Source organism: Herpailurus yagouaroundi, unplaced genomic scaffold, assembly GCF_014898765.1.
Source record: "Herpailurus yagouaroundi ecotype Mexico unplaced genomic scaffold, PumYag 141, whole genome shotgun sequence".
NCBI classification, from domain to species: Eukaryota; Metazoa; Chordata; class Mammalia; order Carnivora; family Felidae; genus Herpailurus; species Herpailurus yagouaroundi.
The window spans coordinates 63,764,634-63,788,318 of NW_024412396.1; the positions used below are offsets into that span (position 1 = coordinate 63,764,634).

General features: G+C 46.8%; 1 protein-coding gene and 1 long non-coding RNA gene across 2 annotated transcripts in view; one reads left to right on the forward strand and one right to left on the reverse strand.

Moving 5' to 3' along the window:
- DGLUCY (D-glutamate cyclase) overlaps positions 1–23,685 on the forward strand; it is a 73,486-nt gene that overhangs the window by 15,138 nt on the left and 34,663 nt on the right. The window contains 7 exon segments of the mRNA XM_040478015.1: positions 5,993–6,131; positions 8,232–8,285; positions 11,771–11,841; positions 13,995–14,136; positions 16,363–16,519; positions 17,680–17,793; positions 21,789–21,942. Coding sequence (XP_040333949.1) covers positions 17,703–17,793; positions 21,789–21,942 — 245 coding nt within the window. The 5' untranslated portion in view covers positions 5,993–6,131; positions 8,232–8,285; positions 11,771–11,841; ... (1 more) ...; positions 16,363–16,519; positions 17,680–17,702.
- On the reverse strand, positions 16,807–18,382 carry LOC121032193 (uncharacterized). Its single transcript, XR_005791141.1, has 4 exons — positions 18,296–18,382; positions 17,841–18,215; positions 17,611–17,744; positions 16,807–16,989 (listed from the first exon to the last, which is right to left on the reverse strand). It is a non-coding gene; the product is annotated as an uncharacterized LOC121032193 (long non-coding RNA).

Sequence of the window (23,685 nt, forward strand, 5' to 3'; positions counted from 1 at the left end):
GCTCTATTCAGGCCCTCAAAGAATTGGATGATGCCCACGACCCTGGGAGGGCTCTCTGCTTTACTCAGTCTACCAATTCAAATGCTTATCTCATCTGGAAACACCCTCACAGACACAGCAGAAGTAATGTTTAACCAACTACCAGGGCACCCCACGACCCAAGCTGACACATAAAATTAACTATCACAGTGTTCTTGTTTTTGTTATTTATTTGTTTCATTATTTTTATTTTGTTGTTGCTGATATTGTTCCCCTCCACCTCTTTTTTTAACAATGCTTTAAAAATATAAAAACTAGGGTGCCTGGCTGGCTCACTCAGTTAAGCGTCCAACTCTTGATTTCGGCTTAGGTCATGATCTCATGGTTTCGTGAGGTTTCGTGAGTTCGAGCCCCGCATCGGGCTCGTGCTGACAGCGTAGAGCCTGTTTGGGATTCTGCGTCTCCCTCTCCCTCTCCTTGCCCCTCCCCCACTCACACTGTGTCTGTTTCTCTCAAAATAAATAAATAAACTTTAAAAAGAAAAAGAAAAAATATAAAAAACTATTCTTTAACTCACAGGCTATGCAGAAGAATTTGCCAATCCCTGACTTATATTACCTCCCAGTATCTACATCTCAATAAAGTTTTATTGTTTCCTACAATATAGTGATGCTTGTGTGATTTCCTAAAGTAAATATGTATGGAAGTCAAGAGTCAGAGGGACAGCCACCACACAGCAGGAAAACCATGCTACCATTTCTCCCTCCCCCAAATCCAGTGTCTTTTCAAACTAGTACCAACCAGGATCACACCAAGTGCCTGTAACACTCAGACATGGTGACGTGAACAGCTACAGTTAGACTCTGGCTCTCTCTTGCTGCCCTCTCCTGGCTGGCTCACTGTTGAGGATTAGATGTGAGTTCTGGTGGCATTTCATGTGGCTCAAGACACCTCCAGGTCTGGGTGCTGGTCTGTAGACTTATCAAAACCTGTACCAGTGGAAAGTACTAGTAGGACTCTTAACACTGCTTGTGACGGCCCAGTTTATTATTTCTTGTAAATAGTAAAGTCCTCAGACTTTTTGAGTACAGGTATTGTTGTATAAAAAGAAGAGTTACCATGCAATCAATGAATGTTTCTGCCGAGCATGGCTACACACGTGATGTTTCACCTCATCCGTGTAACAACCACATGAGCTCCATCCATCTTGATTGTTCAGCATTCCCTTTGTGCAGGTGAAATGGAGACCCAGAGAGGTTACATAACCTGGCCAAGATCCACAGGTAGTGGGTAGTGGAGCTGCAGCTTGGGGTTCAGTCCATACTGATCTGACTCTAAAACTCATGTTCTTCACCTGCTACCCAAGGTTCTCAATCTTTGGTAGAGTCTAAATCAGTGGGAATCCTCTGGAGCCAGAAATTTGCAATTTTACCAAGCGCTCCAGGGTTCTGATGCAGGTGTCCTAGAGATCTATACTTTGAGAACACTGCCTCCCATAAATGGAAACTGAATGGCTTCCAGCAGAAACGTAGAACTGTTTAACACCAGAAGCCTCATCCTGGGGTGGAACAACTTGCTGGGCCTACCCCCTTCTGTGAATGCAAGAGGAGATTAGAAGAAGTGACAAAATGTCAGATATCTTATCTCTTCCTGTCCCTCAGTCTTCCCTACCCAACTCCCCACCCAAGCCACAGAGAAGTGCTGCTCTGTCACATTTACCCAAAGAGGAAGAACATTCCCCATGACTGACAAAGAGCCCTGAGCAGGGGTACACACTGGTTATATGATGACGCTCAACACCTGAGCAAAGCCTGGCTTGTCTGAGGAACAGTTTCACGTCTTAATTGAAAATACACACTGAGCCACGCAGCAACCCCTTCCCTTTCTTTAATAAGTTAGACCCAGTGCTCAGGCTGTCAGATCTGGAACTCTTCACGGCTTGCTGGGCAGAGACAAAAGGAAAAACACTTTCTTATAATCCAAACACAATGATCTTCAAGGAAATAGAGCAGCTTGGGCTATAACCGTTTCTTGGCACGCTCTGGGTTTCCAGCAGCAAATCTATGTTTGGCAAGGAATGGGATGGAAACTTCTCCCCACCTGGTGGCCAGTGTTTCCTTGAACTTCTTTATCTCTCTTTGGCTCCCGAGTAGGGTTGGCCATCATCCACAGAGTGGGGGTGGGGGTTAGGGGCACATGCCTGGGAATCAAACCCAGAGTCCTTGCGCTTTCCACACAGCCATGTGCCACAGTAGGGGACCACTGCTCTCTGTGTTCCTTCTTCAGGATAGATCCTCCCCTTCCAGTACAATCAGGTTCTGCTCACAGGCCTTGGCAAAAGGCCACTTATCCTCGGGCCTAAGAATCACATAAATATGATGAGCTGGTTTTTTTTTAAGATTTTATTTTCAAGTAATCTCTACACCCATTGGGAGGCTTGAACCTACAACCCCGAGGTCAAGAGCTGCACACTCCACCGACTAAGCCAGCCACATGCCCCTAAAATGAGCCATTTTTATTTTATTTTATTTTATTTTATATTTCATTTCATTTCATTTCATTTCATTTCATTTCATGTTTATTTATTTATTTTGAGAGGGGGAAGAGGCAGAGAGAGGGAGAATCTCAAGCAGGCTCCATGCTGTCAGTGCAGAGCCCAATATGTGGGTCTTGATCCCACACTGTGAGATCATGACCTGAGCCAAAACTGAGAGTTGAATGCTTAACTGGCTGAGCCACTCAGGTGCCCCTACAATAAGCCATTTAAAAAAAAAATAAGATTACTGGGGTGCCTGGGTGGCTCAGTCAGTTAAGTGTCCAGCTTTGGCTCAGGTCATTGTAATGCCCGAAGTTCCGAAACCTCCCACAAAAGTCCACCAGAGTCGTAAGTCAAAGCCAAGTGGCAAGGGTCGTTTATTGCAGGTTCGAACCTGGTCCTCTGCGCACCCGTCGCCGGTGACGCAAGAGGCCTCGATCAGGGTTGGTACAGCATTTTTATAGACAGAGACAAATAGCACAGGGGAGGTTTCAAATTATGAGGGGCCTGATTAGTTGATTTTAAAGTAAGGACATTTGTTGTTCTCTGATTGGGCGTCCTTTGTCTGTCCTTTGGCGGGAAGGCTTTGTCCATTACTTGTGGCGGGAGGAAAAAGGGGGAAGGGGGAAGAGGGTAGGGTAGGTGAGGAATGTGCTAAGCAAGCAGGTTTACAGAAGCGAGAAATGCCGGTTAGTTTATGTACAATCACTCATTCCATTACATATCAGACTACATTTAGGAAGGTTTACAACCCATTCTACTACACAGCGGGTTACATTCAGGAAAGGCCTCACAATGCTCGTAGCAAACAGCAAGCAAAACAGACTTCTCAACAATTGTATTTCTTATCAAAGATCCATAATAAGCAGAAAAGAGAACCTAGCTTTAAACTAAGGCAGGGCTGTCATTTGGATTGTTCCTTTCAGTCATGATCTTGTGGTTGGCGAGTTCGAGCCCCACATCGGGCTCTCCTGTCAGCACAGAGCCTGCTTTGGAACCTCTATCCCCTGGCTCTCTGCCCCTCCCCTGCTCATGTGCACTCTCTCTCAAAAATAAATAAAAATTTAAAAAATAACAAAAATAAAAAATAATAAAAACATAAGATTACATATGTCAAGCACTTCACCCAATGCCTGGTACTCAGCAGACCTCTGGACATTGTCGGGCCCTGGGCCAGGAGACTCCCTTAGCCATTTGGTAACAAACATGTCTCAAGCGACTACAATGGATGGTCAAAATAGGAAGAAAAAATAGCTTTGGACTCAACAAATTTATAATCCAACTGGGGAATTAAAAAAATTTCATATTTAAAAAAAATGAAAACTTATTAATAGCCTACCTATCACACAGGGTCCTCATTTCTAGACTAGTCCTGATCTTACCAACTACTAAATGTGTAGCCACGGAGAAAATGATTTCACTGGGGCCTCAGTGTCCTTGGTGGGAAAATGGAGACATGACCGATTTTATTGTTAGGGTCACACACGTGTTCGATTCCTAACAAACAACACACAGGAGCTGGGGGTAAAGGAGGAAATAGAATTAGGCGGGCTTTCTTCAAGACCTGGCTTTGGAACTGAGGTCTCAATGTGATGAGGGCTCTGGAACTCTAAAGAGGAAGTAATGTTCCTGGTGCTTGTATCCTCGTGTTATGGAAAACCCAACTCTAATTGGTTTAACCATGAATGGACTATACTGACTCACAGACCCAAGAAAGAGGCCGGGCAAGTCTGAGACGCAGTTTGATGTAGGCCTACGAATGCCGCCATGGCTCCGGCAACCGTTCTTTGTGAGGCTTTGGTTGTTGTTCTTCATGTGTTGGCTTTGCCAACAGGCTGGCTTTGCTTATGATAGTCAAATGACTGGAGCGGCCCAGCCTCACATCGACAGCCCCTGCAGACCTTCTGTTCCCTATTCTCCGGACAGTTCCAAGTGGCATTGAACCCATGAACCAATCCCTGCCTGCGGGGGGGCTGGAATTATGTGATTGGCTTAGCTCAGGCCACATGTTCCGTCCCCAGCACCTTGGAGTCGTGCCCAGTTTCTTGGAAGCACGTGAAGCCTCAAGTGGAAAGGGGGACCTCTTGGAGGGTGGGATTTGGTAGGGAGACAGCCACAATGCTCGCAAGGGGGAAGTTACTTTCATAAAATAAAAAGGAAAGGGTAAGCAGTGGTGAGAGCGAGCCTACAGGCTTGTTTGGCAGAGCGTTCTTGAGAGGGGGTGGTGAGAAAGGGCAGCGGGGGCCCTGGAGGGGGGCCATGCCAACCCTGGGCTGGGTGTTGTGTGAGCCTGGGAGTTCAGCATTTACCAGCATTTACCAGCACCTCAGCAAATTCAGGAAACACGCCTGTTTCCTTCTATTATAAAGGCTAACCCTTAATTCATTAAATAGAGTATTTACTGTACCTTAAAACATTCAGTGGGGGGTTAGAGAAGAGGAGAGCCCACATTTACTGAGAGCCCACTCTGTGTGGACTCTGGGCTGGAGGCACTTCCTACATCTTCTCCTTTAATGCCCCAACCTCTCTCTGAGATAGGAGGCATCAGCCCACTTCACAGATGGGCGAGGAAAGGGAATTTCAGTTGAGTCACTCAGCCAACAGATGTGCAGGGGGGAGACTTGAGTCCCCAGGCCTGCTTGACTCCAAAGCCTACAAACAGGGAACTGCGTTGGGATTTTCTCCAGTTCGTGAGAATTTTGTTGTCCTATGTATCACAGAAAGTACCAGGTTGATGATCCTTCTGCATGGTTACTCTTGCTGCAGAGAGTGAGCTTGTCCTTAGCCACATCTGTTGTGCCCAAGGACACTGATAAATGTGGGAGTCTGGAGGCAGGAAGCTACTCATGGCTGAGGGCCCTGTTTCTAGGGCCTGAGGGCAGGAAGTCAGGCCGGGAGAACCAGGGCAGGCTGAGCACTCTGTCCTGGCCATTGTCATTGCCCACCTGCTCACAGTTTCCTCTCTAGCAGCTGTGAGTACTCTGCTCAGTGCTTTTCATATATTGTCTCCTCGACAGTCACAAAGCTCTTTTGAGCTTTCGAGGCTGTTATTCTCCCCATTTTATAGCTGGACAAATGAAAGAATGACCACGAAGGCTGAGATCACAGGAAGTGGCTTGTTCCTGTGGGTTGTGTCTTCTCATCCCTAGTTTATAGATGAGTACGTTAACCATCTGCTCAGAGGTTGCCCACCGATCTCACATGGCTGGCCAGTGACAGAGTCAGGATTCAAACTCAAGCTCTGTCTGACTCCAGAGACTGGGTTAAGGGCTGTGCTATAAAGGGTGGCCATTAACTTAGGGAAAACTTTCAGGGAAGCTATTTGACCTTGTGGATTTCGCTCCCAGGGGAGCTTGTGATCCACTTGTTGGGATAAACACAGGTCCTTTCTTGGGTCATCTGTGTATACTGATGTCACTGTCACTGTCCCTGTCCACTAACCCCCAGCTTTCCCCCACTTTCCCAAACACCTTACAGGAGGCCCTGAACAAGCCCTGGGAGGAGGAGCCACTTCAGAGGAGCTCCCTCTGGCTGGAAATTTTACACCTGCAGCAAGTAAGTACAGACTTCCTGGAGCCTCAGGCCACATCACCCCAAGATGATGCTGATGCTGATGGTAAGTAAGCCTTTTATTTTTTTAAAGCCACCGACAGCAAAAACACGGAAACTCAGAACGCAAAAGGTCCGCATGAGCAATCCCAAAGTGTAACAGCAGCTGCAGAAGGTGACTGCGGGGAAGCGGATTGCCCCCCTTTACTTTAGGTTCTGTTTTTAGCCTGTGTTTTTCAGAGCAAGTAGGTGCCATGGTGATAGGTGCCATAGAAATAGACGGAGCACACCGCTGAGTGTGGGGCTGCCCAGCCGTTCCCATGGAAATGCACCACGATTCCGCTGCGTCTGGCTGCTGGGCACAACGGGACCCTCCAAGGGCCCTGTCCCACCTGCCGACTGCTTGGTCAGGAGAGACTCCTAGGCCCCTTGAAGCTCCTAACTTTCTCACTGTGTTTGTCCGAGGCCTCTGATGGTCTCCCTCTGAGGGCGCCCGCGGGGGCATCCTACTGGGCAACTCCCTTACGGAGCTCTTCCCTTTGCCCCAGCACACCGATCACCTAGGCAAATAGCGGCCTCTGAACTAGCACCCGCCACGGTTCCCCTCCTCAGCGTTGGGAGTGCGCTGTCCCCTGCACTGTCCCCATCCTGCCTAGATGTACAGCTGTCACTGGTTTTATGCAACAGGTAATAAAGAGCTTGCGGTGCAGGCCCTGAGTTGCAAACATCTGGTGGTCAGGAATACTCATAAAATGAAATCTCAGAGAATCTTAACCAGGAAACAGAGCAGGGAAGGGCATAATCATGTCTGAGAGTGTGTTTTTCAGTTTGTGAGACCTCAGACAGGGCAGACCCTGGCTCGGCCTCAGCTGTTTCTGGATGCAGCTTTAACGGGACTGAAAGACCCTTTGGAACAACTGCCTGAGCCATCCCGTCTCTGTACAGCTGTTGATGGATGGATATAAATGAAAGGGGGCCAAACTTAGCTCATTTTTATTTGGATTTAGACCAATTGCCTGTCTTCTGAAATGTAACCCATATATACATATGGCCTTGAAACCTAAATTATATTAGGCCCAGCATAAGAGGATTAGGTTTAAAGGACATGTGTCATTATATCTGTCTCACAATATGTACTTCTGGAATGGGGCTCTATTACTGAATATATTTGTTTCTGTACAATTATGATCTCAGGTGGCAAACTTCCTGCAGGGTAGGGTAAGTATAGTTCTGGACTAATGTGTGGTTCTGAGACCAATCATTCCAAGAACTGACCAACTAAGAGTTAATTTTACTCTCAAAGAAACACACATACATATCCCTAACATAGGAATTAAGGGAAAAAAAAACAAAAAAACTTTAGTAACCCATACCACCATCAACTCATAAATTATTGCCTCAGTAGTTGCAGATTGTGAAAACCATAGGACTGGAAAGCACTAAAGAAATGTCTATCCTGGCACGTCTGACATTTGACACGAAGGAACCAGGCCCGAGGAATCAAGGTGCTTTGCTGTTTGATTCACTGTATCTTCTATGTTGTGCCAGATTATTACCACTTAGGTGAGACCTTTCCCAGCCAAGGAAGGGCATGGAGCCTCCAGCTCCTCCAACCAGAGAACAGTGTTCATTGTGACCTTGAGGTAGGCTCGTAGGTCGTGCTATTGGTTGAGCAGTGCAGTGGACGGGGAGCTAGACATCAAAGCAACTGTTTGGTTTATCCCTAGGACTCACCCAAGGAACTACAAGGCAGCATTTACTGTTAGTAACATCATAGACTTAACCTCCGTCTGGATTTGTGTGTCATGTTTCATGGCCACAGGAATTTGCTCTGACAGAGCATTGCAGAACCTCTGTATTAAATAAGCAGACATGCGTGCTCTGGTTTTACAAGCAAGGCAAACTATGAAGCAGAAGGGTTTGCCTTGTTTGCCCATAGCAATGTCGTACCTTGGAGTCTTGCCACTTGGTTGGGTTGCTTTATTTAGCTAAGTAACTAAAAGCAGATTTACTTTGAAGAATGAGGCTCCCAAATATCCTATCACTCTCTAAGAATGGACATTCACGACCACGTTTGGCGGGAAGAGTTTTTCCTAAATTGTCACAGAGTCATAAAGTTAATGTTTGGCTACGTGAAGCATTTACACAAAATCTTTCCTTTTTTCAGGGTGAGCTCCTTTTCACGGAGCTGGAACAGGAACCCTGAGTTGGAGAATACTTGGTATTTATTTATTTATTAAAAAAAATTTTTTTTAACATTTATTTATTTTTGAGACAGAGAGAGATAGAGCATGAACGGGGTGGGTCAGAGAGAGAGGGAGACACAGAATCTGAAACAGGCTCCAGGCTCTGAGCTGTCAGCACAGAGCCCGACGCAGGGCTCGAACCCACAAACTGCGAGATGGTGACCTGAGCTGAAGTCGGACACTTAGCCGACTGAGCCACCCAGGCGCCCCGAGAATGTTTGATATTTAATTCAAGACACACACCGACCCTGGTGACGCTTTTCACAGCAACGATTTGAAACTAAACATGTCACCAGAATGCACCTTAGCAAATCACAGTTTCCTTTGTTTAAGTTAAATATAATGTTGCAAAATATACGTAACATAATATTTACTGTCCTCACCAGGTCAGTGGCCTTGAATATATCCAGATCATTGTGCAACCATCACTACCCTCCATCTCCAGAACTTTTTCATCTTCCCAAACCTAAAACCTGGCCCCAGTAAACACTTACCCCGTTACCCCCATCCCAGCCCTTCGCAACCACCCTTCTATTATCTGTCCTTATGAGTTTGACTATTCAACGTACCTCTTTTTTTTTCTAGGCTTATTTATTTATTCTGAGAGAGAAAAAGAGAGCATCCCAAGCAGGCTCCGTGCTGTCAGCACAGAGCCCAACATGGGGCTCGATCTCATGAACCATGAGATCATGACCTGAACCATGAGATCATGACCTGAGGTGAAATCAAGAGTCAGATGCTTAACTGAGTCCCCCAGGCACCCCCCGCCCCCAGGAACCTCTTATAAGCAGAATCATACAGTATTCGTCCCTTGTGATGGGTGTATTTTACTTTCTATAATGTCTTTAAGCTTCATCCATGTTCGTAACATGTTAGAATTTCCTTCCTGTTAAAGGCTAAATAATATTCCATTGTATGTATATGCTACATTTTATTTATCTACAATTTAATTTTCTATATTTGTTTCTTGTCATTTTTAAATTTTGAAACAATCACAAAGTGACAGAACAATTTCAAGGGTGGTACAAAAAAACAAAACCCTCCTTTTTTCTTGAACTCTTTAGGAATACATTGCCCTGATACTCCATCATCTTTCAATACTTTCCTGTGTCTTTCCTGCATACAAAGACACTTCCCTACCTGACCACAGCACAACCATCAAAACCAGGAAACAAGATTTGCCAATTATCGCAACCATGTTTTTGACCACAAAAAGATCCAGTTCAGAATCACTCTTGCACTTAATTAAGTCTGTTTAGTCCCCTTCAGTCTGGAAATACAACTCAACAGTCTCTCCTTGACTTTCATGACCTTGACACTTTTTTTCTAATGTTGTTATTTATTTTTTGAGAGAGAGAGAGAGAGAGCAAGCATGGGAGGGACAGAGAGAGAGAGAAACACAGAATCTGCATTGTCAGCACAGAGCTGGATGTGGAGTTTGAACTTGTGAGCCATGAGATCATGACCTGAGCCGAAGTTGGATGCTTAACCAACTGAGCCACCCAGGCTCCCCTTAAAAAAATTTTTTTAATGTTTTGACCTTGACACTTTTAAAGATCACAGACATTGTAGAACGTCCCTCAGTTAAGGTTTGCTTAATGTTTCCTCCGGATCAGATTCAAGTTATACACCATAGCAGGAAAATCATGCAATGACACTGCCTTCTTCCCCTTGCCTCCTACCGAGGCGTTCTCCATTTTGGTTTGTTCCTGTACTTTGATCACTTGGTTAAGGTGGTGTCTACTAGGTTTCTTCACTATAAAACTAGACTTTTCTTCTTTGTAATTGATAGGTATTTTATGGAGAGGTACTTTGAAATTGTGTAAATGTCTCATTCCTCATCAACTTTAATTATTTTTTATCTCCATATGAACTTTTGGATTCCTATAGAAGTTAGTGAGTTATATCCATTCCCATCATTCTTTAACATTGTCCCCAGTTTGACCACTGAGAGCTCCTTCATTCTGTGGCTTTTGTGTATGGTTCCATCATTCTTTCAGCACATCCCTACTTTCCAGCACACCTTCTGGACTTCTGACTTCCAGGAGGCTCACCTTCTGACTTCTAGGCCCCAGTTAGTGAATCAACCATTTCTCCAAGGCCTCTTGATTCATTTTAATGGAAAATGGCATTTGGAATCCAAGATTTGGGCATCAGACGTGCTCATCCCTTTTGAAATGTTAGTGCTCCCAGGCAGAGCTAAGATACGTGTTTCCCTATGCATGCGCACACACACGCACATGGGCACGCCCCCACGTGGGTGCACTCTTTCCCTCTGATGCTACGTGCCAGTCTGCCATTCTCCCACCGTATGAGGAATCTCTCCTTGCACTGAACAGATGGTGACACCACGGGTCATGTCACCCTCCTTGGGCTTGTCCTCCTCATCACTTGGACTCTGATCCCCTGCTTTGGGCCACCATGGCTCCTGCCCTCCATCCCCCACCATGGACTCCTTCCTCACTCAGCTCTACCTAATGACTTTGGGACTGAATTGTTTAGGAAGGGAACCCATTGGCTTTAGTTGAAAATGCTTGTTTTGTTCACAATCTTTTGCTTATTGGGAGCACTTGAATCCGACCTATTAGATAAGCAATACTAAACATGACTGCCAGCATTCTCCCTAATCTTTTGTCTCTCTTATTGTAATGAAAACACTTTTTGTGAAATGTCTCTACAGTTAGGATGGCTTCTTCCTTACAGCAACATCTATTTTGCAGATTTGCAGTTGTATTTAGGCTGCCACCAGCCACTCTCTTGGCAAACGTCGAGCGACTCCCACCACAAAAATTAATGAGTAAAGACAAGGTCTGTACACCTACTTATTCTGTCCTTCCATTATCAAGCTGTAGGACTCTGGGGAAGTGATCCAGGGGACATCTACAGAAACCAGAAATGGAGTTTTGTGTTACTGTGAATTGCTCATGCTTGTGAATTAAGATCTTCCTGGTTAGACTCTGAACATCCAGGGAATGGACTTGTCGCCTCCTATTTTTGTACCCTTCCAGGTCAGGTCCTAAACACAATCCTGCTTATGGGGCGGGTGCTCCTGACGCTTGTTAACCAACAGGACCACGCTGACACCATCATGGTGGTAAGGGAGAAGGGGCATGAATTCCAAACTCCAGTGGGTGCTTGTTGACCTCCATAGGTCCTCCTTGACCTCCATAACCACCAATTCCCCCCCTGCAACACTTGCTTCCCTTGGCCTCTGAGCCATGGTTTCTCCTCTCCCTCCCTGGCTCCCTCATCATGGTTGCCTTTGTGCATGTTACTTGCTCTGCCTGTGTCCTCCAACAGTGGACATTTATTGGGCATTCTCCATGTACCAGGCACTGTTGTAGGTACTGGAGATACAGCAAGGAATAAAGAAGATCAGAACTCCTTCCGTGGAAGAACTGAAGGGAAACAGAAAGCCTTGTCTCTTATGTGTGTGTGATTTCTTGTGTCCATTCCACAGGACCAGCCTCTGCTGCTGCCCTGAAGCGTGTTGAACACTGACTGGTCCAGCCAGGCAAACAAAGGGTTAAGGTACCGTCTCTCCTTCAAGATTTTTTCTAGAAGGAAGACTTTTTTTTTAAGTTTATTTATTTTGAGAGAGAGAGAGAGAGCACAAGCAGAGGAGGGGCAGAGAGAGAGGGAGAGGGAGAGAATCCAAAGCAGGCTCTGCACTGACATGGGGCTTGAACTCACGAACCATGAGACCATGACCTGAGCTGAAATCAAGGGTCAGATACTTAACTGACTGAGCCACCTGGGCACGTCCTAGGAGGGAGCCTTTCTGTATGCTCATCTTTCTTCTGGCCTCCCCTCTCATCTACCAGCCTTCTATTTTGCCTGCCCTGCGGTCCAGTCCCCCACCTGCAGCCAGAGTCTTCTTCATAAAAGGTAGGTCTTACCAAGTCATTCTACTGCCTAACACCTTCTTGATTTCTCATCGCTCTTGGATCACCCACGAGCTGGCCGCTGCCCCATCCCAGCCCCTACTCCCCTATCTCCTCCCTTACATCAAACATTCCAGCGGCACAGGAAGCTGGTTTCCTTCCCATGCCTCCCTGCTTTTCCTCATGCTGTCCCCTGACCTACAGTGCCCCCTCCCCACCTGTCTGCTAGTCTGACCCCTACTCTTCCTGTTAGACTGAGCTTCTTTTCCTCCTCCACTTGTAGTCCACGTGGCCCAGGAGTGCTCAGCACATGGTGTTATAGCTACTGAAGATAGATACAGTGGTAATTATGTGCTTAGTGTCTGTCTCTGGGGATGGCAAACCCCCTGTGAGCGTGGGCTGTGGCTGTCTTATTCCCTACAGTATGTGCAGCACGCTGGGTGAGGAGCGGTAAACAGGCAACGCTTTTGTGGTGCTAACTGTGCACCCAGCCAGGAATTGTTCTAAGAATCTCACGTGTGTTAGCTCATTTAATCCTTACCACAACTCAGTGGGATACATATTGTTATGAGTCCCTGTTTACAGATGAGAAAATAGGCACAGGGAGGTGAATATGATCCCCTCCTGAGTGTAGAGGCAGGCTTGGAATCCAGACAGCCTACCCCCTAATCTGTGCTCTGTACTGCAATGCCTGTTGAATGGCAGGTGGATGATGGATCGTGTCTGGATACTAAGTGCCTCGCAGGCACCCAGTAAGCGACAGCTGTCCTTATTATCACCATGGTGTCCACACTCCCAGGCATGCATGCCTTTTATTTTTCTATTTTTTTAAGTTTATTTATTTTGAGAGAGGGAGGGATGGAGGGGCAGAGAGAGAGAAGGAGAGAGAATCCCAGGCAGGCTCCACTCTGTCAGCACAGAGCCCGATGCAGGGCTCAAACTCATGAACCATGAGATCACGACTGCAGCCAAAACCAAGAGTCAGACGCTTAACCGACTGACCCACCCAGGTGCCCCAGGCATACATGCCCTTTAACGGGGATAAGTTCTGCTTTACTCACCTCTGTGTGCTCAGCACATTCCACCCACATGGTAAGGACTAAATAAATATTTACCAAATGAATGAAAAAAACTCATGACAGAAGTATAAGGAATGACCTAGGGTGCCTGGCTGGCTCAGTTGATCCCGGATCTCAAGGTTGAACATGCGATCCCGGATCTCAAGGTTGTGAGTTCAAGCCCCACAGTGGGTGTAGAGGTTACTTAAAAAGGATATGATCCTACCTTCCTTATATATGTTTAAATTAAATTCCAGTTTTTAAATTAATGTGATACTTACATGTTGTCCTATTGAAAGTTGTAGGAAGGATAAAGAGCAGAAAATCCCTCTTCCGTCAGGGCCACCCCCTAGCACAACTCCAGAGGGCACCACTCACCTAAAATACAGTGTGGCAGCCACTGCTCCTGCTCAGGACCCCATCCACCTAATTTCCCTCTCTGCGGCCACAACTGATATCAAGCTCTTTTCCATCTTTACAGAGATAGTTTACATGCATTTGAATGGATCATGGGTGTGTTATTCAACATAGAATCCTTTACCTTACCTTGTTCATTTTATGTCTTTGGGAGATTGTTTCATACCGGGTGTATAGAGTAGCCTCATTCTTTTTAATGGTTACACAGTATCTCATTGTGCGGTATGGATGTACCATAGTTTAGCTATGCCTCTATTTAATCAGCCCTCTATGTATTTACCCAACCTGTATTAGGTTGTTTCTACATTGTTTCTCTTACAAATAGTGCTGCCATGTGCTCCCATCATTCCACCTGGCTGTTTGAGAACATCTGGAGCATGCATTCCTAGAATTGGATTACTTGGGTAAAGCAGAGAAATGACTTTCTAATGGTGGAATTCCAGGCATCTGTGACAGGCATAGCTGAGGTATTTTTATACTGGGCTTTGGGGTGTGTCAGATCCTTCTAAGTAATTGATGGTCTGTGGGCCCCTCTCTGGTGTATCCCAGGCTAGGGAATGATATCTGTGGGCTTGATAGTTTGTTACTCTCTAAAGAGAAAAAAGAATTCACAGTGGAAGGGTAAGCTTCTTAGAGTCCAACTAGTGCTCAATGATTAGATCCCTTACTTAGAGTAAGGCCTTACTGGGTATTGAGACACTTGGGCCACGCAGGGCCACTCAGCAGTGAGTTCACTGGAGGCCCTGGTGGAAAGCCAGAGAAGTTCAGGGTTCAGTCCCCAAAGGAACATATGGACTCAAGAGACTCTGGTTCTGGAATCACCTTTTGGGGGAAAAGGGGAAAGTCCTTGCTATTCCTACTGAGGATGTGGTTCTTATTAACACCAGAGGATGGACGGAAGGAGGGAGGGATGGATATATAGACACATAGGCATAGAAAGGTAGATATCAGTCAAGCAAGCATGAATTTAGACTTATTTTGGGGTTTAGGCTGTACCACTTAATAATTATCAGACTAGGGAGCTTCTTTGATCTCCCCAAGACCCCATTCTTTGTCCATAATGGGATTAACAGTGTCTTTTTTGTGGGGCAGTGGTGAAGAACCAATGGTTGTAAACCAAAGAGGGTAAAGGGTCTGGCACAGTGCCTGGCATACAGTGGGTTCTCATATATGGTAGGGTGGCAGCTACCATCATTTATTATATGACTGGGCACTCTGTCATTGGTGTATTGACAATTGCTAATGAGCATGTCCTTCATGCTCCATTTGGCCCCTGCCTTCAAGGGGGATGACTCTGTAGGGTAGGGGTTCTCAGCCTTCTTTCCCTCCCAACATGCACAGTGGGTAATATTCAGGTGACTGGCACACTCCCAGCATGCATTTCACAGGGCAGGATTTCATGCTACACTTATTTAATCTCCAGGCCAGCAAAGCAACATTATTACAGGAATGACCTAGATCCACTTAAACTTATATTAAAACAATAAATAAATAAAGGAAAGGAAAGGCAATCACCCTCAGATTTTGGTCTTTTGACTACAATTTATTTGCAAACCAGCTCCCAGCTTCCACCTGCTGTCTTATAGAGTAAAAATGAGGGGCGACAGCTAACAGGTACCAGTGAGGGCTCTCATTTCGGTGGGTTTGGGGTAAGTTCTATTCTCTCCTCTAGATATGAAGTGAAGGCCATTACCAGAGGAGTCTGGCCACTGTCCCCGCTTGATTATGGAATGGTTCTCTCTTCGACCTTTGCTGAGTGCCTGGCTGAGGTGCTAACATTTCTGCAGTGACCCTGGGAAAACACAGACATCCACGACCTTAGCCGGTGCCTCAGATGCTTGGCCAAGGGGTCAGGCCGGCCAGGTCCAGGAGGGCTCTCTCAGTCCAGCAGACAAGCTCAGGCTTGACCTCCCAAAGCAGCTGCTTTAATACTCAGTATCTTCAACTGGGGAATGGAATCCAACCTCACCTGACCCTCCCAGCACCCAACCCCCTCAGCCCAGCAGGACCAACTGTTCTCTCCTCTGTGTCCCCGAAGCACTTTGTTCTGTGGCTATTAAAGCACTCACCGTCAGTTTAAAACACATCTCTACCCCTTCCACGGCAATACTTCTTATATTTTGTTTGTTAAAGTTTTTATACGATCTCAAATTTTTCATTAAAATGGCCGTGGGGTTTGCTTGGTTTTCTACCTATGAGATTGGAGTTGAAAACTGCATTGGTGGTTTGGAATCCCATTGGGTTCTTCTCTAGGTAGAAAGGGCTGTGGAAAATCTGGCTTGTCTAGAACCTTCACTGGGGACACCACCCTTGAATCCTGCTTTCATCCACTGTGCAGTCAGTCAGCTAGCCATTCAACAAACACTGAACTACACTTTTGTGCCAGGCACTGTGCTAGACATGTAGTATATTGAGATGAAGACGACATGGGCTGTGCCTTGGAGGCCAACACAATGAGACTGTCTAGCCCTGGATTGTTGTAAATTGAAGTATAGGTGACCTACAATGTTGTAGTAGTTTCAGGTGTACAAACACAGATTTGACAATTCCATACACTGCACAGTGCTCACCAAGGTAATTGTCGTCACCATCTGTTAACCACACAAAACTACTGCAGTATTATCGGCCACATTCTCTATGCTAGACTTTTCATCTCTGTCATTTCGTTCGCTTCTTCGTTTGTCGAACCCTAGAGTCCGCTGACGCGTTGAAACCTCCTTCTAGAGCATGTTAACCTTAAAGAGAAAACTGCCGGCCATTTTACCAGCAAAAACGGGTTTATTTGGAAATAGCAGAGAATTGCAATCCCAGGACGTGCAAGCTGTGGCAAAGCTACAGGCAAGGCCAGAGGCAAGTCCGGGGAGCAAAGGGGAGGTAGGTAGCTCCTTTCCAGAGGGAAGGGGGAAGATAGGAGAGCTGTTATAATCCGGAAGTCCATTGGAGTAAACTGGGAGTTCGAAGGGTAGCGCCTCCTGATTGGCTGAGCTGTGACTGTCATTGGCGGGGCTGTTGCCAGGAGAGGAGACCTTTCCTTCTCCTGCTGGGGCAGTAAACTAGTAGCTAAAGTAGTATTGGAGTTGGTAAGGTGTAGGTCTTCCTGTTGGGGCTGTGAGAGCTCCCCCTGCTGGCCTCCCTCCTCCGTTTTAAACTCAACCATAACCTGAACTAAACTGGTTTCCTTTCATTAGTTTTCACAAGAAGTCAACATACAGGATTCCTTTCTGAATGCAATTTCCTGGAGCTTTGACACCATCTCTGTATTTAAAAATCTGCAGTATTTTTTTTTTTCATCCACCAAAAATCTCTGTAAGGCACTGTACCTGGAGTAGCAGGGTGGGGTGGTGGGGCAGGGAATATAAAGAAGAAAACATAAAATCTGTTCCTTCTAGGCACCTAGATCTAAACAACAGAAGTCACACATAGACAGAAAATCTGGCCTATTCTTTCATTTGTGATTGCACGTGGCATGCAGTCGCTTGTTCATCCGAGCATAAGTATTTTTGGTGTGTGCTATGTGCTTTGGCTGTCATAACACCGCGGGAGGCCCAAGATGTGAACCTGCTCTCTGGGTATTTGGGGTCTCCCCGGGAAAGAGGAAGGGGGTTCAGAGTCCAGTAAAACATCAGGCCAAAGTCAGTGGCTCAAAGAATGCTCTGGGGGCAAGGAGACTCGGCAACCAGTCGGCGTGAGCCTACTGGGTGCTTCATAGAGGCGGAGGATTGGAACCTGTACTGAGGAATGGAAAGGTCTTCAGGAGGGAGGGAGGGAGGACATCCTGGGCCAGGGGAAGGTCATGAACAAAGGTCTTGAAGTGTTAGGAGTTTCTCACTAGAAACTGAGACATGAAGGGGATGGGAATAGGGTGGGGAGAATTTGCTCCAAACAATGCCCACTTGGGCCAGGACCAGGTAGGGCCGGGGGTGGGGGGTGGTGATGGATACCTGACGTCGAATCTGCTCCCTGCAAGGAAGCTGAGCTTCTCATTTGTTCCTCTTCCTTCCTTCACCCAGACTCTGGCCCATTCAAAGACAACATGATAACCTTCACTCTTCCCTCTGCCATAAGGAGCTTGATCCTACAGAGGACACCAGACATCAGAACTATGTCCAGCATGGCTGGGGTAAGTAGTGATAGACGTTTAAAAAAAAAGAAAGAAAATCCCTAGAAATACCAGTGGTGCAGGGCCCAGGAATTCCTGAAACTTGTAGCTTCTGCCTGGGAGACAGGAAGTAAGCAGGATGATATTTGCTCGGGTCCCTAATTAATGTCCCAGCAGGTCTGGCAGTTGGGCCAGACTCAGGCGTGAACACCTTACCAGATGGCTCCGGTACCACCAGTTCTGCTTGGTCAACCCAACTCCATGGGGGGACCTGCCAATGGCCTCAGATGACGAAAGGGGTTTTCCCTCGGGGGGAAAAGCACCCCCAGATAACACTGCATTTTAATCTGGTTTTTGATTCAGACCATGTCTCCCCGTTTTGTTCCTCTCTGGGTGCACCGTCTCCCCAGTCTCTTCCAGGAGTGACACTCAAGGCTCTGAAAGGTCCTGTGAGAGAAAACAGCCATCAAAGTTGTCACTGACGCAAGTCCCAGCAAAATTTCATGATACGAAAGACTTCCCGTTACCAGAATTGCCAAAGAGAAAAACCAGTAGCATGGTTTAAAGTGCTGGAGCAGGACAGTTTTCACTGTTTATTGACATATCTGGCCTCTGTGGCTATTTCTGGACCAACAGAATTCTCTTATTTCATAACAAAGCACCCCAGACTCACCGGCTTAAGCGATATTCTGCAATGATGCTGGCCTTAGCAGGGGGTTTTTCTGCTTCACGTGTTACCATGTCTGCTGGGGCTGGACCATCCATGATGGCTTCTTCCTCACATGTCTGGAGTGTCTACTGGGAGGCCCAGAGCACTTGGGGGCGGCCTAATGCTTCTCTCTTGCTAGGAAACCTCGCCAGCAGTGGTAACCAAACTTCTTGACAGGGTAGCTCAAGATTCCTGGAGGAGGAGCCGTAATGCCCAAGCACGTATCAAACACCCGCTTGCGTCATACTTCCTACCATCCCGTTGGCAAAGCAAGGCACGTGGCCGAGGACAGAGTCAACGGGGAAGGAGCCACTCAGGGCTGTGAGCCCTAGGGAGCGTGCTTTGTAGAGAGCCACCAGGGTCATAGTCTCCCCCAACCCTGTACACAATGTACCAGCAAACACCAGCTGAACCCCACTGCTTGCTAGCACCTCGGGGCTCCAAGAGAGCAGAGCGTACCAGTCTGGATGTAAGTCCCAGCTTGACTCCTCTGGCTGTAGCTGTGGGTAAAGTGTGTGACCTCCCTAAGCTCACCTGCACCCTGAAAGTAACAGTTCAGTCCTCCCTCAGGAGCTGTCAGGAGGGGTAACTGAGTCAGTGGGGGTAAGATGTACCATCCAAGTCAGCCGCTGTCATGGAATGTTCCGCAAGGAAAGAATCTCATTCTGCAGAACAGCTGGAGCACCTCAGCTCGGGACTATGTCTTCCGGGGCTTTATATCAGATTAGGAACATTAGAGGTGCTTTTTTTTCCCTCTCCTGTCATTAAGTTAAAAAAAAAAAAAAAAAGAATGGACAACTTTGCTTTGAGGTAAAAGGACTTGGAAGGCTCACTTTGTTTCTCCTCACAAATAAAAAGCTGTCATGACCTTAGATGGAGCCGGAGAGACCCAGGCAACCCAGGAATCAGTTCAGACCCTCCCCTCACTCATCCACCCCCCCCACCCAAAAGCCACCACTGAGCCCTCCATTGGTGTCTTGTTACTAATGGGAACAACTGGGGACTTGGTACCATCAGCAGTGGAGATGAACAAAATGAAAACACAGTGCCCTCTGAAGTGCGTTTAATTAAAAAGGAAACAAAGAAGCTTTGTGCTCATAATACCTCTCTGATTTGCGGTATTAAAAATCCAATTTGCTCTCACAACAGGCTTTGGAGGTAAGAAAGGAGGCGGCTAGGGAAAGCCAGGCTTCTAGGCTGGCTGGATTCCCTTCCACCTCACTCCAGACTATTTTTGGAGACACGCTGGTCTTGCTTGAGACATGCAGTCAGCTTCCTTGGGCTTTCAGCGGCTGGGAGTGTCCAGCTCATCCCCATTTTCAAAGTCTGTAGCATTGGCAGGCACCGAGGGTTTGAGGCAGTGAGTTCCAGGATGTTAGAGCAGAAGCTGGTGCTAGAACTTTCCATACGGATGGTTGCATCTGCTTGTATCCACTTCTTTCTACCATCCCTGAGGAGGAAGGTGCCGGAATGGGTGGTGGACCCATCCTACAAAGGTCTGATGCCTGCAGTCCAATGGTGACCCTAGAGGGACTCAGGGGTCCCCTGTCTCAGGCTTAAATCCTGGCTCTGCCATGCCCCAGCCATGTGAAGTCACTTCATCTCTTTGAGCCTTGTTCTCCTTACGTATAAAATATAAGTGATTACATCTACAAATGACTTAGCACAGAGAGCTAAGGAAAATATCAGAGCTAAAGAGAAAATACTAGCAGACAGTATCGTTGTGGAAAAGAGATGCCCACATGTTGATACGGCAACCTAGCATTTAGGAGAATTGTCACCAAGATTATTTCTCCAAAAGCAGCATAATTGTGTTTTTCTTTGGGATGGTGTGTTTAAAGGAAATAATCCCTTAAAAAAAAAAAAACCATAAGTTTTCTTGTTTGTTTTTTCCTCCAGTTACAGAATGATACCTGTTTATTACGTAAATTTTAGAATTGAGAAAAGCACAGAAGAGAACATTAAATATCACGCAGTCTTGATACAGGAGATAACTGTGATTAACATGTAGATGTATTTCCTTCTAGTTATTTCTCTCATGAACTGTATAAAAAGGAGAATATGCCCCAAATACGGTTTTGTTATCTAGTTTTGTTCCTTTAACCGTACATTACAAACCATCATTAAATATTCCTTCAGTACCATAATTGTAAATGTCCATGCAAGAGCCCATATTCATGCCTCCAACCCCTACTTCCTGTACATCTGTGTGTTAGGTAATTAACACACAGGAACGAACTCCCAGAGTTCTCTTTGAGGCAGGTGTCATTACTGCCATCTCCTCCTTGCGAATACCAAGGCTCAGGGGCACACTGCTGGTCAGAGGCCGAATCGGGATTCAAACACAGGTTTGTTTAGCTGTCAAAGGACTTCCCATTCCAGAAGAGGGCTCCTTGCCACAGGAAGTGGTGTCATGGCAAGTGGGGGGTCTTCCCCCATAGCTGAAGTAAGACTACCTACTTGGAGGGGGAGTCAAGGATTCTGTGAGCCTGCTCAGTCAAGAATCTGCCCAGACAAAAGACATGAGCAGTGTCTTTCCCACAAAGGATACCCAAATGGCCAATAAAACCTATGAAAGTCACTCAACCACATTGGTCTTCAGGGCAATGCAAATTAAAACCGCAGTGTGAGGCCACTACCCACCTGCCAGGGTGGATGGAATGGAAAAGATAGGCAACAGCAAGCACCGGAGAGGATAAGGAACAAGCAAGAACTTACAATATAAATTGGTACAACCGCTTTGGAAACCGCTTAGCTGAACATGTATATACCCTGCAACCCTAGGGGTATGCCAGACAGAAATGCACCCCAACATGCATGTATTAAAATGCTCATGGCAGCACCATTTATAATAACCCCAAACTGGAAGACATTCAAATGTCCATCCACAACAGGATTGGGTAAATACATTGTGGTAATGAGTATGTCACACAGCAATGAGAATGAACCAGCTGTTGTCAAACACAAAGGTATGGATGGATCTCCCGGACATACGATTGAGTGACAGAAGCCAGATTCAAAAGGCTCACATCGTATGATTCCATTATATGAAGAACAGGCAAAAGTAACCCATGGTGTTAGAAGTCATGGTAGCGGCCACCTTCGAGGCTGGGGTGATGAACTATAAGGGGTATAGAGGGATTCTGGAATGTTGATAATGTTGTTTCTTGACCTGGGTGTCGGTTACGTGTTCATCAAGTTGTACACTTATGGGCATCTTTCTGTGCTGTGCTACGATAAAGAGTTAAAATTGAAGGGCTCTACCAAGAGGCAACCGACTATGCCTGTGTCCCTTCTCTCACCAAACTCAGGGCTCCGACCAGCCAGCATGGTGGTCCTGCACAGGGCCCTGGCTCCAGCCTTTGAAAAGTTCTGCCAAGCCAACAATGGCCCTCTGCCCCTCCTGGGCCTGACTGAGCCAGGTAAGTGGACGTTGCCTACCCCGAACGCTGTTCTGGACACCAGGTAAATGCTTGGGTTACCAGGGTTCAAGCTTGGGAGTGGCCACATGCAGCAGCCAGGTGTGTCTGTCAACGGGGACCTCTTTGTCCAGTCATGGGGATGCTCAGTACCTGGTACAAGGCCTCACCCATGACTGTTGCTCAGGGATGAGCTGTCCTCCCCTCCCTTCCCATCCCTGTCCCTGTCCCTGCCCCTTGCCCTGGGAAAAATCTTGGGGATCACCAAGATAGTCCTGCCCTGGCTGCAGAAATGCCACTGGCACCTCCCATCATCCACTTCCTCACCCAAGCCAGAAATCGGAAGCACCGGATGAAGAAGAAAGTAAAAACACTTGCATTACTGATACCTACCCAGGGAGAGCCGTTATTAACACTGTGGGTATGGGCCTACTGATTCTGCTTCCTCCATAGCATCCCAACGAGCCCACCTTTCTCCCACGACCCCAGCTCAGGCTCACATCTCTTCTGCTCGCCCACCTGAGTGACTTTTCCTAATGCTAGGTCTGATCACATGACTCCCCCGTTTAAAATCTTCAGTGCCATGAGCGCCTGAGTGGCTCAGTTGGGTAAGCATCCGACTTCGGCTCAGGTCATGATCTCATGGTTTGTGGGTTCAAGCCCTGCATCGGGCTCTGTGCTGTCAGCTCGGAGTCTAGAGTCTCCTACGGATTCTGTGTATCTTGGCCTCTCTGCCCTTCCCCTGCTCATGCTCTGTCTCTCTTCTCTCTCAAAAATAAATAAATAATTTTAAAAATAAAAATAAATAAATAAATAAATAAACTCTTCAGTGCCTTCCCATGACTTGCACCTTGGCCTGATACCTGGTCACCTGTAGTGACCAGGCCCTGGCTCAGTGTCTCCCCTCCCCCGTGACTCTCCAGCCATCCCCAGCCATCTCCCCAGAGAGAAAGCTCCCCCAGAACATTCTGCTGCTACCATTTTGTGGACTCTGGGCTAGGAGAGTCCTTCAGAGACCCCACCCAGACTTGAGGTCAGCTCCTTCTGTTTTTTTCCTAGCACCCCCTAGGCTACCATCTTGGGGACGCTTAGAGCAGATTGCACGGTGTGTCACATGTTTGATGCCTCCATGCTGCTCACATACTGTTCCCTCTGCCTAGGATGTGCTTTCCCCCTTGTTCAGCTGGTGAACTCCTATTCATCCCTCAGGATCCAGCTCCAGCACCTTCCCCTTTGTGGGGGAGAATGAGTTCCTCCCTTCCGTGGGTCACTCCTCCACCCATACTGTTAACACTCACTGCTCTGTGTTGCAAGTATTTGTTTTCAGTGCAGTCTCACCGCCAACCTAGGATTGCATACTTCTTATGGGCTGGGCTGATGTCCTCTGTCACTGTTGTCCCATCACTTGGTTTGTGCTTGACACAGAGGAATGGCTCAACAAAATAATTTTGGAGTGAATAAAGAACTGGCTTAAAACCATAATATTTTAATTCTACAGAAAAGTCTCTTTTTTAAAAGATTTTTTTAAGCTTATTTATTTATTTTTGAGAAAGAGCACAAGTGGGGGAAGAGCAGAGAGAGAGAAAGAGAGAGAGAGAGAGAGAGAGAGAGAGAGAGAATCCCAAGCAGGCTCCACACTGTCAGTGCAGAGTCCGACATGGGGCTCAAACTCATGAATCTGAGCTGAAATCAAGAGTCGGAGGCCTAACCAACTGCGCCACCCAGGGACCCCATCCCCCATTCTTTTTAAAAATGCACGGTCAGGGGCGCCTGGGTGGCGCAGTCGGTT